A 20,301-nucleotide genomic window follows, 5' to 3' on the forward strand; every position below is an offset into this window, starting at 1 on the left:
CCTCTGGGGGGAATGGCCTCATCAGATGTTCACCCAGACCAAATGCTTCATCTGTGACAAACACATGGGAGTCCTTCCACATTCTCTTCCGCAGGTGGCAATCCCAAGCAACCACTCCGGAGACATTGGTAGAACTCGGTCTGGGCAAAGACTCCACCATCTCACATCCAGCCATTCTTCCCCATGTCCACATATAAAAACGTATGTCACCGACACCACCGCCATCAATACGATAATATTAAACCCCTTATAGTTAAAATATTATGACCTCAAGTGGGGTGCTGGGACGATGTGGACATGTTTCCCATCGATTGCCCCTCCACAGTAATTCCCAACTCTCTGCAAACTGGGAGGCCACAGTCTACCATTCCTGTGGTGTTGAAGGAAACTGTGGAGTCAAAACAGAAAAAATAAAATTAGTACTTTTACACATAACATTGCAAGCAGATTAGACACAAACATTCTTGGCTAACATCAGTATAACATTTATTTTAAGGAGCATTTAAAGACAAAAAGATGAGGTACACTTATCAGATTCTTCACCCTCTATGATGGCCCATGGTAAACATTTTAGGGGTATTTCTAGATGAGTTTGGGACCCCCAAAAAAAGCCTATGGCACTCTCCCTGAATTTGAGGACAACAATAACATTTTTAGACATTTTAGGGGGTGTTTAGGGTAAAGCACTACAATGGAGCTGACAAAATACATTGTTAATTGACTAGGCTAGGTGCATATGGACCCAGGATAGGATGCTGGGGAGGTTAGTGAAGGCATATATGCACGAAGGACAAAAAAGGAGCATTAAAAGCATACAGCATGCATGAGGATAAAGAGGACATTCAAAGCATATTGCAATCATGGTAATTAGGGAATGATGAAAGAAATGCAATACATTAGCAAAAATTAAATACATATAATGTGATTTTAAAGGAGAAATCTTACCTTAATATAGTCCTTCTGCAGGACCTGAATGATGGCAGAACAGGTCTCTGGAATAATGATCCCCAGGGCCTGGGGGGAGATGCCTGTCGAAAACTTGAGGTCCTGCAGACTTCTCCCTGTCGCCAAGTACAGAAAGGCCCAAGAAGAGCAAGCTGAAAATCAGAAACGAGTGGACAAGAACGCACTGAAAATCAAATATGAATAATAATAATAATAATAATAATAATAATAATAATAATAATAATACGCACTGAAACCCAGATGCAAACTGACTACACATACTGAAGAACAGATACGAACCCACAAGCAAGAACTGAAGAGCAGTAACGATGGGAAAAGCACAAATCTGAAAAGCGCGAATTATCTCTCACCAAACTTCTACTAACACGAGATTATCAGAAGGAGACCAAAGGGTGGCGCACTGGCTATTGAACTTCCTCTTTATAGTCCCATCGTACGTGTTGTATGTCACCATGTTCTTGGTGGTTGAACGTTCAGAGAACTTGTGTGACCGTGTGTATGCAAGCCAAGCTTGAGTGGAATTCCATCGGAAAAAAAAACATCCAAGATTTTTCCGACGAAAACTCTGATTGCGTGTACGCGGCATAAGAACAACTTCACCGCATCACTTTTCTGGGGAAACATTTTGAAATATATATAGAAAACAATGTTCACAGGATTGTTTTCACCACTGTAATCTGAATTTTGTAGAAGTGGAGCAAAGGAAGATATAATGAAGCTAATAGCAAATATCACCAAACTAGACATAGGGAAGATAAATAAACCAGGGTAACTCTCAGTACCTGTTAACACAGCGATAACTGAATCATCATTTCCAGCTTCCTCTAGAGCATCAGAAATTTCTTTATATGCCTGCGATAAAAAGAAACATTTTACAATATTGGAATAAAAAGCTTATTTTGTAGTATCAATACGTTTTACACATATTTTAAAGCGATAACAGCTTCGGTTCGGTGTGTGTGTGTGTGTGTGTGTGTGTGTGTGTGTGTGTGTGTGTATATATGTATATGTATGTATATATATATATATATACATACATATATATATATATATATATATATATATATATATATATATATATATATATATATATATATATATATATATATATATATACACACACATATATACATACACACACATACAGAGTGTGTGTGTGTGTATGTATATATATTGTTAATTAAGTCTTATGTGCTCTCTTTTCTATGCTGTGCCTGTGACAGACACCACAGAAACAGTGCAGCAGGCTCTATATTCCTCTGCCTGTCCCTGACTCCTGCACAGCTGAGTGTGGGAAGGAGGAGGGCTGCATATGCTCTACTCCTACAAGCAGCGAAAGATGTGAGGTCTGACCTGGAAGGGATCTGTTGCAGTTTTGTATACTAGAAGAGATATCACCGTGCTTAGGTACCTGGTCTGTAAGCTGCTAGCACCGGACATTTGTGATACCAAAATAATAATAACAAATAATGATAAACGAAGTGCAGTATATTAAAATTGTATCAAACAAACCACAACTGTAGATGTCATAACAATATTCACACCCAATTTATAATCGTGTTCAAGCAATTTGTTTATATAGTAGAGTCAAAAATGTAATTTATACAGTACTGGGCACTAAGGGTCAGATCCCATATGAACAATCTGCTCCACAGTGAGTGCAGAAACGCAAGAAAACACCCAATAAAACGGTGCTCAACAGTGCTCTCACAGGGCTCTCACAGGATCCTTCCCAGAAAGGTTTGACCATTATATTATAAAATGACCAAACAGCTCATATAGGGGTAAATCCACAATCCCCCGATCTTGACACATCCTCAGGTGAGAATAATATTCAACTGTTGTTAAACAGTTGATATCCCAGTCCACATTCAACCCATAAGGTCTGTAGGTTTTCAAATCATATATCCAATGTGTTTCTAGTTGAGCTATCCCACTACTAACATGACTTCCCCTCCAATGAGGTGTAAACATATCTATAGCAAAAAATTTTGTACCAGAAGGATTCTTGTTGTGGCATCTCGCATAATGCTTGCATAAGTAATGCCCCTTAAAAACCTCTTAATATTTGCAACATACTCCTTAAGACACACATTGGGCATACATATGGTGGCGTACTGTTTTCCACAGGGACATTCGATTAAATATACTACATTCTTGATGTACCATGTACCATCTTAGTCTGTTCTGATTGAGGCCTCGTGCCCACGGGCATTTTTACAGCTGCTTTTAGGAGTGTTTTTTACAGCTTGAAAACACCTATCCATGTTACTCTATGGCCTCATGCCCACACAAACGTTAAGGAGCTGTAAGTGTCATAGGCATTTTTAAGCTCCAAACCCCCCCCCCCCAAAAAAAAAAACAGGACCAGCACATTCTGAGGCTCCAGCGCTAGAGCTTTAAAAATGCCAGACACCGGTAAAAGCTGTTAAAAGCAGTTTGACGCTGTATACAGAGCGTTAAGCCTCGTCAGGCGTTTCTCTGCCTATATTCAAAATCAATGGCTCGCTATGGAAGTCCATTAATTTCCATTAATTTGAATAAAAGTCACACCAGAAGTCGGCCTTGATGTGTGCTGAGGACCTTGAAGGGGAATCTTGAGGGGAATCCCCTTCAAGATCCTCAGGATTTTCTTGAGAACCTCCCTGCCAAAATGAAAAAAAAAATTAAAAATTAGCGTGGGGTTCCCCCCAGGAAGATACCAGACCCTTTGGTCTGGTATGAGGCCACAGCCGGGCGCCCACAGTGACAATGCCGGCGCCGCAGAGAGGAGGGGGAGACAAGCGGGGCTTCGTTCCCCCACATCACTGGATCCTGGGACAAGTAAGCATCCGATTATTAAAAGTCAGCAGCTGCAGTATTTGTAGCTGCTGACTTTTAATTTTTTTTTATAAGCGGAACTGCGCTCTAAAAAACAGAGGTACACGATGTTCCCTTTCACTATTCTAAGGAAATGAATTTCCTCACGACTATCTTGAAAGTCTAAATGTATACCTCTATTGTTACAGTTAAGGCCTTACATCGAGGCATGTAAATACTGAAAACTGCCACAATCTCTATGCTAATTAGCCACTCTGAAATAAAAACTTGCGTGGGTTGGGCAGATGCATACTAAAAACATATTTATCTATCTGCTTAGTTGAAGTATTAAACCCCAAACCAAAAATTATATATATTGCAGTTTACCAATCTTTAGACGATTTGGTTGCATTTGTTTGTTTTTTTAGGCTTTTTCCCTCTGTTTTCACCTGGCTAACAGGCCAGTAACACACCTCTTGTATTAGAGTGCCCCCACTTTTACCACCTGATCTCTTTAAGTGGGAGGCTCACCTGAATGTCAGTAATGCCGCGCTGACTTGCTGCCCAGCTACCCTACATTTGATTGTACTACCCCGGACTGTAACTATATTTTATGTGCAATGGCACCCCTGGTACCTTAGTTATATTGTTGGATACTTTATTTTCCTTTAAAAAAAAGAATAAAAAAAAAAAAGAAGCGTGTCCCCACTTTGAAGGAAGGGACACGGGGGGTGCAACAGACAGCAGCATTGTCTGGGGGAAGGGTTATTGTAAATATATTAACAGATTTAAAAACATAGTAACAAATTGAAGCTAAACTACACCTCACACCTTATAATCAGTTAAACCAGTACACTTTTTTCTTTTTGGAATAAAAGTCAGTGACACATGGATAATCTCATCCCTGTAAACTGATACATCCAGAAGAGAGCTTGTGTTTTTGAAAAACAACATACTTACTGGCTAGATCTCTAGATGAAAAAAAAAAAAAAAGGTGGGGGGTGGATCTAAAAAAGAAAACAAATACAGCCACTAAATCTTATGTAGCGCCGGCTCCTGAAGAGATTGTGCTATGTGTTTTTGAAATGTAATGTTACCCTTAAACCGCAGTTTGGTTTGGGTTTGATTACTGTAAATATTGACCTCAGCATCAGTCTGACTGGACTGAAGGGTGTTCTGCCTGGCCATAAGGGACGCTGTCACTTCTGGCAGGTATGGAAACACAGTCTAGTTGGGTGCTTTAAGGTTACTTTCTCTCTGAACCAGCCCAGTGGGAGGGTCACTCTTGCTGTGCCTTCTGGGAGGGGGTACTTAAGATGTGGATGTCACGTGTTATGGGGTTCCGGTCCAGAAGTACGTTCTGACTGCATGGTCCTGGTCCTCCTGACCAGCCCCCAGGACTTCCATGGCCTGGGATGCGGATCCACCCGACTTTACATATCGGGGCTGGCTAGCCAAAGGCGAGGAAACTAAAGGAAGGATTTGGAGGTGGTTCAGTGCCGTCTCGGTTAGTGGAGAGGCCCAGCAACTGTGAAGTTATCTAGGGGAGGACTCTTCGGGAGAAGGCCACGCAAGGGTTGGCTTCTCAACAAGAGCCTGGAAAAATATTTTAGGAACTTCCCTGTGTGGCTATCCCAGGCCTTTTTTTAGAGACGGCTGCATTGGCTCTTTTCTGTGCGGGGAAACTTCCCCTCGGCTGGCCAGGACTACCCTTCAGCTCCCAGTTGGCTGCAGTGGCCTGGCTCTGCCTAAGCTACTGGTGTATTATTTGGCGGCCATGTTGGTTATGGTCAGGTGGTGGTTCGAGCAGTCTAGGGCCAATGTGACAGTGTGCTTAGAAAGAGCTATTGTGGGTTGCCTCACAGAGCTGAGTAACCCGATGTATCGGGGAGTCTAAACAAACCCCTCCCTGCCGGGTCCCACTAAGGTTATTCTATGGATATGGGGGGTGGCTAGAAGGCAGTTCCTGTCTCTCAATTGGTGGTCCCCCTACTGTACGCTATGGGGGAACCCGACTCTCCCCCATTTTAGGACAATCCACAGTTGGGGGCCCGATATGGTATTGAAGGGGAAGGGCAGCTGAAATTTTTTTCTTTTAAGTCAGCAGCTACAAACACTGTAGCTGCTGACTTTTAATAAGCAGACTTACCTGTCCATTCCAACTAAGGGAAACAGGGAGTGGAGCCTTGCGGCTTCACTGCCCGTTTCCTACTGTGCATGAGTGAATTGCGCAGCTCTTTGTGAATGGGGTGTGCTGTGTCCTGGGACACACAGTTTCCAGAACACACAGTGCCCCATTACCCAGAAGATGGCGCTCGGAGGACAGAAGACCAAAGATCACCGCGGAGTAGGAAGAGGCAGATTAGGATGATCTGCCTAGCAACAGGCATTTCTGGTAAAAAAAACTTTTTTTTTTTCAGATTTTTTGCAACATTCTAATGTACTTTTGTTTTTCAGGGTGGTTCTCCACTTTAAGTTGCTGAAGGATACTGTTTCTGCTGGGGCCCTTGTTCCATTTCAGGACCTTGCAGGTAGACACGGTATACACCTGACCTTAGGGCAGATGTGGTTGAGGATTTACTAGCCCAGGAATCCCTAAATAAACCCCTTTCTGCTCTATACCTGACAATGCGCCGGAAAGTCACCTAGAATAGATTCACTATGGGGTAAATGGAAGGCGGACATCCCGACTCTAGATAGAAAAACTTGGGAGGAGTGCTTTGACAATGGTGCCCAGCTGGTAATATCCTCTAGGGATAAATTGATACAAACCAAATTCATGCAGAAGATATACTTCACACCTCAGAGACTGCACAGAATCTACCCACAGTGGTCTCCAAACTGCCTGAGATGCCAGTCTCCCGATGGTACCTATATTCATATGTTTTGGGGCTGTCCTAGACGCTCCCGCTTTTAGTCTGCCATTGTGGAATTTATTAATTTACGTCTCCAGCTGGAGCTACCCTTGACGGCAGAGTTGGCACTGCTGGGTATACAGGATGATGAGCAGAGGCCCCGGTACAGTAAATTACTGCTCTCATTGAGAGATCTTACTCAAATGGACTTTCCCCTTGCCTCCTACGCTGAGGTCATGGGAGAAGTAGATTAATGCCATTCTGCCAATGTATAAGCTCACCTACATGAGTAGAGGATGTCCTCAGAAGTATGCAAAGGTATGGCAGTCGTGGACTGACCCCATGTGAGTGCCTTGATCCTACATCTCTTGTTGCTGACACAATATGTGCTAAGTATAGATGTGATCTGTCCCCCCTCCCCTCCCCCAGTCCCCCGTTTTTCCTATTAATATATTCTTATGTTACTATCAGCTCCCCCCCCCCCCCCCACCCTGGAGAGTGTATACCCCTGATGACCTACTGTTGCCGTGTAGATTGACTACTGCATTTATGTGATTTTTCCACTATGTATCTACTGTAATTATGTATCTACTGTAATATTTTTTGCGATTGACAATGTCCTGTACTTAATTTTTCCAATAAAGACCAACCTTGTTGTTAAAAATGAATAAATAATAATGATAGAGACAGCATATCAACCAAAATCCCACAAAAAAAGTCTCCCACAGACTGGCTACACTATGTGCTCATGTGGTACACGGATTAGCCCTATCAATTTTAGAAGGTGCTCCTAATTAGTTATGTGTTCAAAAGACACCTGTCCACAGAATCTCATTCTTCCATTCAAACCTCACCATCATGGGCCAAAGAGCTGTCAAAAGACGTCAGGGACAAGATTGTAAATCTGCACAAGGCTGGAATGGACTACAAGACCATCAGCAAGAAGCTTGGTAAGAAGGAGACAACTATTGGAGTGTTTATTTGCAAATGGAAGAAATACAAAATAACCATCAATCGCCCTCAGTCTCAGTCTGGAGCTCCATGCAAAATTTTGTCTCATAGGATAAGGATGATCATGATAAAAAAGTGAGGGATAAGCCCAGAACTACATAGGAGGAACTTGTGAATGATCTTAAGGCAGTAGGGACCACAGTCACCAAACAAACCATTGGTAACACATAACACCACCATTGATTGAAATCCTGCAACTCCTGCAAGGTCCCTCCCCTCAGGAAGGCACACGTACAGGCCAATTTGAAGTTTGCCAATTAACATATAAATGATTCAGAGAAGGATTGAGAGAAAGTGCTGTGGTCAGGTGAGACCAGAATTTAGCTCTCTGGCACTAACTTGTCTCGCCGTGTTTGGAGGAAGAAAAATGCTGACTATGATCCTAAGAACACCATCCCTACAGTCAAGCACAGAGGTGGGAACATTATGCTTTGGGGCCGTTTCTCTGCTAAAAAGGTACAGGCTGACTTTGATTAATTGAGGGGCCAATAAAAGGGGCCACGTATTGTAAAATCTTGGATGAGAACCTTCTTCCCTCAGCCAGAACAGTGAACATGGGTCATGGATGGGTCTTTCAGCATGACAATGACCCAAATAATACCACCAAGGCAACAAAGGAGTGGCTCAAGAAGAAGCACATTAGGCACATAGACAGTCTCCAGAACTTAATCCTATAGAAAATTTATGGAGGTAGCTGAAACTTTGAGTTGCCAGGCGACAGCCAAGAAACCTTAAGGATTTAGAAAAGATCTGCTAAGAAGAGTGGACCAAAATCCCTCCTGAGATGTGCAAACCAAAAAAGCACCTACAAGAAACGACTTACCTCTGTGCTTGCCAACAAGGGTTTCTCCACTACCAAGTACTAAGTCATGTTTTGCTTTTGATAAAATACTTATTTTACTCACTGAACTGCAACTCAATTTATAACATTTGTATTATGTGTTTTTTACTGGATTTTTGGTTGATATTCTCTATTTAAAATACACATATGATAAAAGTTATAGACCCTTCATTTCTTTGTAAGTGGGCAAACTTACAAAATCTGCATAGGATCAAATAAATCATTTTCCCCACTGTATCAGTCTTCAGTTTCACCTTGTTTTAATAACTGCAGCACCAAATGCAAAAATAAATGAAAAAAATCACAATAAAAAATAAAACATGCTATTACCAGCATATACAGTAAGTAAAATACTGTAGGTCGATGATACATTACCTCCATACTTAATGCATTTTTTTTCTCTGGCCGCTTCATTACTATTGTAGTGATATTATCTTTATAGACCACTTGAATGTTTTTATATTTTGATTCGCTGTTTCTTGCATTTTTTATAGTTTCTGAGGATACCAGATTTGGTAAAAGATGGACATCCTTCTGTGTCTTGTCCTGAAATAGAGCACAAACAGTAAAACAGCATAATGAATGCGACAGTTTTTTTTTTTTTTTTGTTTTAGATTTTACATCAAAGAGAAGAAAATTTACTTTATTCCTTCCATGCCACTGTTCTGTGCCATAGGTACAAAGCTTATCAGATACCATATAGTCTATTTATAACAAAATTTGCTGCGTGAACGTCTCAAGCATTTTCTCAACTGTCATGAATAAAACCCATATTTGACATAATATGTTTACTGTGATTGTTGGCTCCATCTAGTTGGCAAAATTAGGTATTTTCCTGAAATACCTAAATCGGGGAAATACCACATTATGGTTCCAAGATGGAGTTGACAATCATAGGAAATATACATATTAGGTAAAATTTGAATTATTTGTGGAGGCTGAGTAAATGCTTAAAACATGCATTTACAGCTTTTGGTGAACTAAGCAGACAAACATTCTGGTAATAATGATAATATTGCAAAATCAGTCTAAAGGCCCGTACACACGATTGGTCTTTTTGACAACAAACATGCAAATTAGCTGTTTTAAGGCAACATCCGACTGTGTGTACACTCCATCTGACAAACTTTTTTGGTTTTCATCTGACTTTTGTTGGCTGTGAGAACGCACAAACTTTCCGGCAACAAAAGTCCGATGGAACAAAGTCTGATCGTGTGTACAGAAAACCATCGGACTTTTGTACAAAGTACAAACACGTATGCTCAGAACCAATGCAAAAGATCAGACAACAATACAAAAGTTGACCAAAGGTGGCGGTAAAGAGCAGAAAAACCACGTGATTTGGTGAAAGTTGGCTGAAAAAGTCCTGCCGCAGTTCACGGCCGATGCCCTTTGTACAAAAATCCACGGTTAGGTTTGTACAAAGTCTGATCGTATGTATGAGGGTTAATACTAGCACATAAACCATATTTTTTCTAAATCACAAAATAAAATACAAACTGTACCCTGAAAAGTAGAGTGACATTTTGTTTAATAACAAAAAAAAAAAAAAAAAAAAAAGGAACTTACCAGCATTTTTATACAAGTATTAAGCTTATTATTGGATTGCATCTTATTGGTGTAATCAGGACAAAGACTGTGAAATAGCCTGTGATGAATAAAAGAAGTATTAAAGCTCAGACTTTAAGACATTGAACGCAGGTCATAGTTTGTAGGAATCTGTAATGTTTAACAGAACTGACAAAACAGATATTGAGTCTCTCTAGTAGGAGAATATTGCTGACATTCTGCATATGTGTGAGCAACACACACATTTATAAAGTTAGCATTTCTAAATTAATTTTGTATTTTTATATAGCACCAACAATGTAGGCAGCACTTTACATACTGTACATTGACATCCCTCCCTTTAAAAGGAACTTATAATCTAAGGTCCCTACGTAAAAATGTCTACATACACATACTAGGGCCAATTTAAACTGAAGCCAAACCTATTAGCATGTCTTTGGAGTGTGGGAGGTAACCAGAGTAATTGGAGGAAACATGTGCAAGCATCGGGAGAACATGTACACTCCATGCACATCAAGGACGTGCGGTGAGGTCAGTGGCTGGTGAAGCACTGGCTAGTATCAGAGCCAGATGCACAAAGGTTACATACGCTGCGATCGTTGGAGCGAAAGCAATAATTGTAGCACTAGAACTCCTCTAATTCTAAAGATGTAACCTGTAAAACATTTTACAGCAAAATTGGGCTAACTTTAGTGCTTTTTCTTTTTTTTTTATTATTCATTAAAATGTGTTTGAAAAATTGCTGCGCAAATTTCATGTAACATAAAAGTTGCTACGACCTCCATTTTATTCCCTAGGGGTCTGCTAAAAATATAATATATATAATGTTTGGGGGTTCTGAGTAATTTTCTAGCAAAAAATTATGATTTTTACATGTAGGAGAGAAATGTCAGAATTACCTGAGTGGCAAGTAGTAATTACCATAAGTAATATACAAATAAATATTATAGGTACTGTTTTAATCAAGCTAATTCATATATTTATATGCTATAAGTTATAACATATAAATATATGATTTAGCTTGATTAAAACAGTACCTTTTCAATAGCAGCAGATTCTCATTCTCCCTCTTAACTGTGTGAGAAAAACATAGGATTATGGGTAAATCTTATACCCATAAACCAATGCTTTTTCCTTGTAGTTAATGGGGTTGGGCTGGAAGGGAGCATGTGTCTTTTAGACGCATGCCTTCTTCTATGACACTGCAGTCAGAGGCGTGTCTCCACTGTAGCATTTTCATTGGACAGCTTGGGTCTCTGTGACCCCAGGTCGTCGAGCTACGACCCTTGAAGTTTGATCGTTTTTATATTTTTTTGTTATTTTGTTTTATGTTCATGGCAGGTGAAGCTCTGCCTCACCTGCCTCCCCTGACTGTACGTCCCTGATGTACATATAGCATCCTGACCAGGATTCAAACCCAGGTCCTTTAGTGCTACAAAGCATACAGCTTCTACTGCATAAGACAAAACTAGGGATGAGCTCAGGCGTGTTTGCATGCTCCAGGAAGTTGGCCCTGCACTGCGCTAATCACAGGCAGTGAGACATTGCCCAATCTCTGCAGCCGCGCATCGGGGCAATGTCTCACTGCCTGTGATTAGCGCAGCGCCGACTTCCTGGTGGGCTCCGCACGTGGAGCATGCAAACACGCCGGAGCTCATCCTTAGACATCACCAGCTTTGTAGTGAATAGTAGGGAAAAATCAAACTAAATGTATACCATGAAGACAGTACGAATACTAAGCCTTTGTACAAAGTTACAAATCAGCTTTATATATTAAAATGACAGAAGATAAAACTTATAAATAATACCAACAATAAAAATAATAATGTTAGTAGTACCTTATATTTTTTTCAGCCGAACAATAAAATCTGCCCTCTACTGCCGATATTTGTAAGTGGCTGTGCTAATTAATGTCACAGAGTTAAACGAGAAAAGGAAAATAAAATAGAAAAAAAGTTTATTGCAATAGAGATTATATGTAGTGCCTGTTTGTTTAGTTTAACCTGGCTCCTTCTGGTCTGGGATTCTATGGCTATTTTTGGCTCAGGGCTCAATAACCACCATAGGTTAGGTATCTGACAGCCCTCAGGCTGTTAGGGGTCCAGTTTCATAACAGATTAGAAGTTACTAGATACTAAGATGCAAAGTAGAAAGGCTGACCTTGAGGTCAAGTGTCACACCATGAATTCCACTTGTAAGAAGCTACATTCTGGGCTGGTTTGGGGAATTTGTCATCATCAGTGATTCTGTCTTGAGGTCGATATCAAGATAGACACTACCTTGTGATCATCCTGAGGGGCCCCTGCAACCAGACTTTGCTGCAACATTTATCGCAAGGTATTTTTTATTAATAACTATGTATACCCAAGTATACAAGTGCAACTCATAAATTAGAATATCATCAAAAAGTTTATTAATTTCAGTAATTAAAATTCAAAAAGTCAAACTCATATTTTATATAGCTGCGTTACACACAGAGTGATATATTTCAAGTATTTCTCTTAATTTTGAGGATTATGGCTTACAGCTAATGAAAATCCAAAATTCAGTATGTCAGAAAATTTGAATATTACATAAGACCAATAAAAAAAAGGATTTTTAATACAGAAATGTTTGCTTATTGAAAAGTTTATCCATGTACAGTATAGTATGCACTCAATACTTGGTCGGGGCTTCTTTTGCATGAATTAGTGCATCAATGCGGCGTGGCATGGAGGCAATCAGCCTGTGACACTGCTGAGGTGTTATGGAAGCCCAGGTTGCTTTGATAGCAGCCTACGGCTCATCTCATTGTTGGGTCTGATGTCCCATCTTCCTCTTGACAATACCCCACAGATTCTCTATCGGGTTTAGGTCAGACGAGTTTGCTGGCTAATCAAGCACAGCGATACTATGATCATTAAACCAGGTTTTGGTACTTTTAGCAGTGTCGGCCTGCGCCAAGTCCTGCTGGAAAAATAAATCAGCATCTTCATAAAGCTGGTCAGCAGAAGGAAGCATGAAGTGCTCTAGAATTTCCTGAGAGAGGGTTGTGTTGACTTTGGACTTGATAAAACACAGTGGACCAACACCAACAGATGACATGGCTCCCCAAATGATCACTGTGAAAACTTTACACTGGACCTCATGCAACTCTACTACTCCAGACTCTGGGACCTTGATTTCCAAATCAAATGCAAAATTTTCCACAGTCCGTGATGATTTTGGGGAGCCATGTCATCAGCTGTTTTATCAAGTCCAAAATCAGCTCAGCCCTCTACCAGGAAATTCTAGAGCACTTCATGCTTCACTCTACTGACCAGCTTTATGGAGATGCTGATTTTATTTTCCAGAAGGACTTGGCACCTGCCCACGCTGCCAAAAGTACCAATACCTGGTTTAATGATCATGGTATCACTGTGCTTGATTGGCCAGTGAATTCACCTGACCTAATCCTGATAGAGAATCTGTGGGGTATTGTTAAGAGGAAGATGACACCAGACCCAACAAAGCAGACGAGCTGAAGGCCGATTTTAAAGCAACCTGGGCTTCCATAGCAGCTCAGCAGTGCCACAGGCTGACCGCCTCCATGCAGCGCTGCATTGATGCAGTAATTCATGCAAAAGGAACACGACCAAGTATTGTGTGCATACTACATACTTTTCAGTAAGCCAACATTTCTGTATTAAAAATCTTTTATGTATTGGTCCTCCTATGTAATATTCAAATTTTCTGAGATACTGAATTTTGGATTTTCACTAGCTGTAAGCCATAATCCTCAAAATGAAAAAATTAGAAATGCTAGAAATATAATACTCTGTGTGTAATACTTCTATATAAAATATATGAGTTACTTTTTGAATTGAATTACTGAAATAAATGACCTTTTTGATGATATTCTAATTTTATGAGATGCACCTGTATGTGCACTAGTCCACCTGGACTCGTTGGGCCCTTTGCTGTATTTATTCGTTTGTACATTGGATGTATGTACAATTATTAATCTTTTATTATAAGAAATTTGTGTTATTTCCATACTGGTGTGTACTACCTATATACTTTTACTATTACTGGTTAATTTCCCAGAAAGGGAATCCCCTCTGTTCATGGAGGCACTGTCAGCTTTAGTATCAAACCCACTTTTTCACTTAGTGAAGGTCCTGGTATCCTTATTTATCTAGAGGTTTAGCGTAATGTTCTGTTTGGGGAGGGCCATTTCTCATAATCCCCCAAAAGATGGCTACACATGCAAAAAAAGAACTCTGTTACCTACAGTTATTAAAATCAGACAGCTCTGGAGGCCTAAATCCTTAGGCTGGGTTCACAATATTGTGAATTGGATGTGGGTTTTCCCTGCATCCAATTCGCATAGCAGGAGATTGTGACTGTCTCTCTATGGAGCTGGTTCACACATCTCCGCAGTGGCTCCAGTGCAAATTGCACAGGAGCCCTGTGCGTCTTTTTGACAGTTTCAGGTCCAAATTAAGCCAAAAGTTTGGGCTGAAAACGGACCTGAAATGGTGAATGGAGATGCACCAGACTCCTGCTGTGAGCCGCTACGGTCTCCAGTGTGAACCCAGCCTGAATGAACTCATCCTAAATGAGTGGTTTCATACAGGATGTTTAGGTTTACAGTGCAGTGCTTCCAGTCCTTTTTGGTCTTTTTCAGGCTATCATACTGTTTCCATATACCCATCTTGATTCTTCAATAAATAATTTTAGACTACCAAAAGGATCAACCTATATCTCTTGTTACAATAGAGTGCGCATGACCTTCTACTATCACTTATCTAACACAATATTTTTAATGCTTCCAAGGAGTTCTGACTTAGGGATTGTTTACACTTGCTTCAACTTTAACACAAATTAAAGCGGCTACTCCTTCAAGATGCTTTTTTGAGGCTTTAATGAAGCTTGGCAAATGCCGTCTGTTGTGGGTTTTCCATTTTTCAAAAGGTAATAATTTAAAAGCAAGCATAGTTAATGCTGAATTAAAGATCTTGCACCGCTGCAGATGTGGACAAGTAGCGTTCTGATAGACTTCTATGGAGGCTTTGGAGAGCCGTTGAAGCAAGATAACGGCAGAGGGTATAATTTCTAAAGCGCAGTTGTCATGGTTTTGCAATAGTTTGCTTACCTGTTTCCATGTGTTCATCTCTAGAGACCAGCCGACCCTCACCTGACTGCTTTTGTAATCCATCCTCTTGCATGACTCCACCCTAGCTCCTATCAGAGAGCTCTAAATTAACCTGTGCACTGCAGGCCAACCCTGCTGATCAACCTTTGTGTTTTAGCGTCCTGTTACCTGCCGTGTGCTCTTCTGTTGTTCCGTTACCGACTTTTGCGTGTCCTTGACTATCCCTGTTTGCCTGTGATCCTGACATATTGGCGTGTCCCTGACTATTCCTGTCTGCTTGTGGCCCCGACCTTGGCTTTATCCCTCACTGTCCCTATCCTCCTGTTTCCTGCTGTGGGTGCGAGCTGGGGGACCCTGGGGGTCGCGACCTGGAGCCAGTTGCAGCCCACTCCATCCTCACCTCTAGAGACTCTGGTCAACACCTGCTGGCTCTTAGACTCCGCGCCCCAGGGAATCTTGCGCTCTAACCCCGGTGGGATTCCCCGTCCGCAGCAGTCAGCCGTAGGGTCCACAACCTTGCGGTGCACTCCTGATCCCTACGGTGTGCATCTGTCACCTCTCCTCAAGGTGACCTGACAGCAGTGAAGCAAAGCAAATGCAACAGTGTGAACAGGACTGTAGGGTAAACTTTGGTTATTGTTTAGCCTCTTCAGCCCTGGAAAATTTTACCCCCTTCCTGACCAGAGCATTTTTTTGCGATTCGGCACTGCGTCGCTTTAACTAACAATTGGGCAGTCGTGTGACGTGACTCCCAAACAAAATTGGCGTCTTTTTTTTAACCACAAATAGAGATTTCTTTTGGTGGTATTTGATCACCCCTGCAGTTTTTTTTTGCGCTATAAACAAAAAAAGTGACAATTTTGAAAACAAACGCATTATTATTTACATTTTGCTATAATAAATATCCCCCAAAAATATATAAAAAAAACATTTTTTTTCCTCAGTTTAGACCAATGCGTATTCTTCTACATATTTTTGAAAAAAAAAACAAAAAAACATTTATTGATTGGTTTGCGCAAAAGTTATAGCTTTTTTTTTTTTACTAGTAATGGTGGCGATCAGTGATTTTTATCGTGAATGACATTATGGTGGACACAGCGGACATTTTTGACACATTTTTGAGACCATCGTCATTTATACAGCAATCAGTGCTATACAAATGCACTGATTCCGGGGGGCGTTTCCTGACATGAATGGCGGCGGACGCTTTTTCTGAGAGGTCCAGACACCCACGGAGTAATCTGTTGCCATCCGCACATCTACGCCTCAAAACAGGACATTAAAAACATACCAGCCTCATCAGTTCAGCCGGATACAGTGTCCTGGGCTGTTTTTTTTTGCGAAGAACGGACCGCGGACCCCCGAGATTCACTGCCTCCGGACACTCACGGCCGCCACCATCTTGCCTTCCTAAGGCTTCCCGGAGAAACTAGACTATTATTGCCTGGAGAGGCAAGGGACCTCCATCCGTCCCCACCCGCCACCCACCCACCTGTCTGGGGCATTCCGGGGGTTCTTCTGGGCCTCCGTGACACCCGTGGAGGCTGTGGCTGGGTCCGGCCTGGTGCGGCCTAGCGAGGCCTGAGGAGCTCTGGTGTTTCCTGCAGCCGCTGCCCGCGGGAGTGCTCTGCGGCCGGTCCGGCCTACCATCGGGCCGTGGATCTTTTTTCACCTGCCTGGTTGCCCATTCATTGCCCTGTCACTGCGGTAGGTGCTGCTGGATGCTGCCCAATTGATTTGAGCCATCCAGGGCCTGGTATCTCCAGTCTGCCGCTTCTGGCTCACTTCTCCGGGCCTTCCCTGTACTGACAATCCTTGCTGTGCTGTGAGTCTGCTGTACAGGGTGTAAATTGTGGCTCACATTAACTGCCTATCTGCCTTGCTGGCATTGGGGTCTGCGACCCACAGCCTGCTTGGGTCTCATCTGGGCCAACAGCCCTGGTATCACCAGTCGAGTACACAGCAGCCATCTTGGCACACCACAGAACACTCGGGACTGACAGTGCCCTATTTAGACCCAGCCCCTCTACCGGAGCCCCCCCCCCGTCGGGACAGTACGGTACTGCAGTATTGAAGAGGGATCCCTCCCCATATGTGCAGTGAATAGCGGCTGTAGCCCGAACCCCATAGCCTCACAGGTCAACCATCTCGCTACAACCTACCCCAGTATTTCAAAGGCCTCCCCTGCCCCTCTGCAGACAATTTGCTCTCTATTTCACTAAAGTGATCCAACCTGGAAAACTATCTGTGTCAGAAGACATCACCAGAAAAATCCTTCCGTTTTTGCAGCCACAAACAAGAACAGTCCCTGGCAGCAATCCGGAGGAGGGCTTTCATATTGCTACACAGCAGCAGTTTACATCTGTTCTACCCGATTCCTCCGTACCTGCTCCATCTGCGAACCACAACTCTCAAACTAGACACTTTGTTTCCACACACCGGTGTGGTGGCATGGATACCTCTTATTCTGTGAAGGAGTCAACAGGATGAACTAAGCTCTCACTCCTAGCTAAAAAAGGGCACATGCTGGGCGAGATGCAGATCAGCTACAGTATGCAAGAACTCCATCGGTCTAGCAAAGATTTTAACACCCCACATATAGGCCTAGCAACCACAACGCACAAATGGCGAATAAATGATTCCCTGCTAACTGACCCAACAATGACTCAAGAAATCCTATCACACCTTGAGCAATACTTTTCACTTAACATAGCACCAGACATGCCACCCACAACTTTATGGATGGCACATAAGGGGGTCATGAGAGGCCATTTGATAAATATTGCCTCATCCAAAAACAAATCTAAACTCGCTGATATAAGATCTCTTACCAGAGATCTAGATCTCTTATATCATCTGAACAACCAAAAACCCCTCTAGCGATCTCTTTAAACAAATTCAAGAAAAACGCATAGCCTTAGACTCATTACTTACAGCAGGTACAGAAAAAGCCCTTAGATGGTCTAAAGCTAGATTTTTGCTTAACCCCCCTGACGGTCTTCCCGAGTCTCGGGGTGGAATTTTTTATACCAAAAGAGGTAACCCTGAGCCAGACTCTGGACTGCATCGCTGGATCCAGGAGGAGGTTTACTTACCTTCTCCCTCGGATCCAGCGCTGTACAAGGGAGCCGTGTCTCGCTCGATCTATCACATCGCTGATCTCCGTTCCCTGCGAGCGTTGCGACGCACGGGGATGGAGATCGGCACCAAATTCAAAAAGTGAAACACACAGTATACATACAGTATAATGTAATTATACAGATTACATTGCTGTATGTAATTATTTCACATCCCCTTTGTCCCTAGTGGTCTGCCCAGTGTCCTGCATGTAGTTTTATATTATAAAAACTTTTCTTTATGCCTGGAAACTGGAGATTGTCCCTTTACATCAAAAATTATTTCAGACCAGCTAGAAAACAGCGATAATAAATTGGAATCACTTGCAGAATTGAGCGATAGCGATTTGTGGGGAGATCCGTCATCAAATACTGAAAAGTAATGACAGTGACAATTCTGCAACTGAGCAAATTTCAGTGTTTTTGATTTGATTACATTATTGAATAATTTTTTTTATTCTTATATTATATTATTATTTGGTACAATTATTTATAATTATTTATTATATTATAATTTATGATTTCATTTTTCAAACTTTATTACACCCGGGATGTCTGCTAGACTCTGGTTTGGACAGATTTAAGAGAGTTATTCCTAAGAATTACAGGACTACAATATAAAACACCAAATTTTCATGCAAAATAATGGTACCGCTTTTAGCACCTAAAATCCGAAATAATCGTAAAGCCAGGGAGGTTAATAGCAATTCATACTCGACTATGTTTGCCAGAAAACTAAATCAAACAACAAAACCTCCTCACACCTTTAAATTACGGAACTCATCAGGTAACTTAGTATCCCATCCCAAAGAAGTTATGAACATATTTTTAGACTTCTATAAAAAGCTTCTCTCTACTCCCCCATCCCTACCTAAACAATCTTCCCTGAACTGGCTTAATGATATTACACTGCCCATTCTATCTAACCAACAAATAGGAGATGCTCAACGCTCCCTGCACGGACATAGAAATTAATAGAATCATAAGCTCATTAAAAACCTCTACAGCTCCAGGCCCTGATGGATATTCCTCATCATATTATAAAAAATTTGCCTCCACATTAACCCCACACCTAACAAAACGATATAATCATATCATACAAGGAAATCAATTCCCATCAGAAATACTCCTAGCAAACATGTCCCTTCTTCCCAAACCAAATAAAGATCATTCCATCCCACAAAACTATTGCCCAATTTCAGTCATTGACAACGATCTTAAAATATTTGGCTGAATGCTAGCTGATAGACTAGCTGCAGTTATTCCCCCACTAATTAATCCAGACCAAACAGACAAATAACGGATAACATAAGACTGACCACAAACATCATTCAAGACTCTAACCAACACTCTAAATCTACACTTCTACTCAGTCTTGATATCCACAAAGCCTTTGGCAGCTTCAGCTGGTCATATTTAGACATACTACTCCCTAGATACGGCATAAACAGAGAATTCCTTCATGGTTTTAAAGCCCTCTACCATGACCCACAAACATGCATCAAATTCCCTGGCAACAATTCTGACTTTTTCCCTTTGAGCAAGGGTACTAGGCAAGGATGCCCACTTTCCCAGCTTCTTTTTGCCCTGGCAATAGAGCCCCTTGCCTTAGAAACAACACAGATATTAAAGGATACACTAAAGGGTCCAAGGAATTTAAACTAAGCCTCTATGCCAAAGACATCCTTTTTCTAACAGATCCCCTCATCTCCTTACCGAATCTGACCAAAACACTGGACATTTTTCACGACCTGACTGGCCTAAGTGTAAATTTGTCTAAATGCTCAGCCCTTCCCATTAATATCTCACCAGCCTTAATAACAACACTTAAAGACAAATTTCCATTCAATTGGTGCACAGACTCATTTAGATACCTAGGAATTCATATTACACCCTCTTACAAAACACTATTTCATGCTACTTACCCACCAATATTTAATAACATCAAAAATATAATGAAAATATGGTCATCATATGGTCATCATTCTCCAGAAGAATAGTGGAAACGAAAATGGTTATACTACCCAA

The 20,301-nt window shown here is 41.5% G+C and overlaps 1 protein-coding gene across 3 annotated transcripts in view; it reads right to left on the bottom strand.

Annotated features, from left to right (window-relative positions):
• LOC143996843 (enoyl-CoA delta isomerase 2-like) overlaps positions 1-20,301 on the bottom strand; it is a 73,618-nt gene that overhangs the window by 38,558 nt on the left and 14,759 nt on the right. For all 3 annotated transcript variants that reach the window (XM_077492127.1, XM_077492128.1, XM_077492126.1), the window contains exons 2-4: positions 10,042-10,120; positions 8,848-9,018; positions 1,749-1,818 (exon numbers count right to left, since the gene is read on the bottom strand). In XM_077492127.1, the coding sequence (XP_077348253.1) occupies positions 1,749-1,818; positions 8,848-9,018; positions 10,042-10,083 (283 nt within the window). In that variant the 5' untranslated portion in view covers positions 10,084-10,120. The remainder of the gene's footprint in view (positions 1-1,748; positions 1,819-8,847; positions 9,019-10,041; positions 10,121-20,301) is intronic.

This window comes from Lithobates pipiens, unplaced genomic scaffold (genome assembly GCF_037356315.1).
Source record: "Lithobates pipiens isolate NorthernLeopardFrog02 unplaced genomic scaffold, aLitPip1_a1.2 Scaffold_19, whole genome shotgun sequence".
In the NCBI taxonomy this organism is placed as follows: domain Eukaryota; kingdom Metazoa; phylum Chordata; class Amphibia; order Anura; family Ranidae; genus Lithobates; species Lithobates pipiens.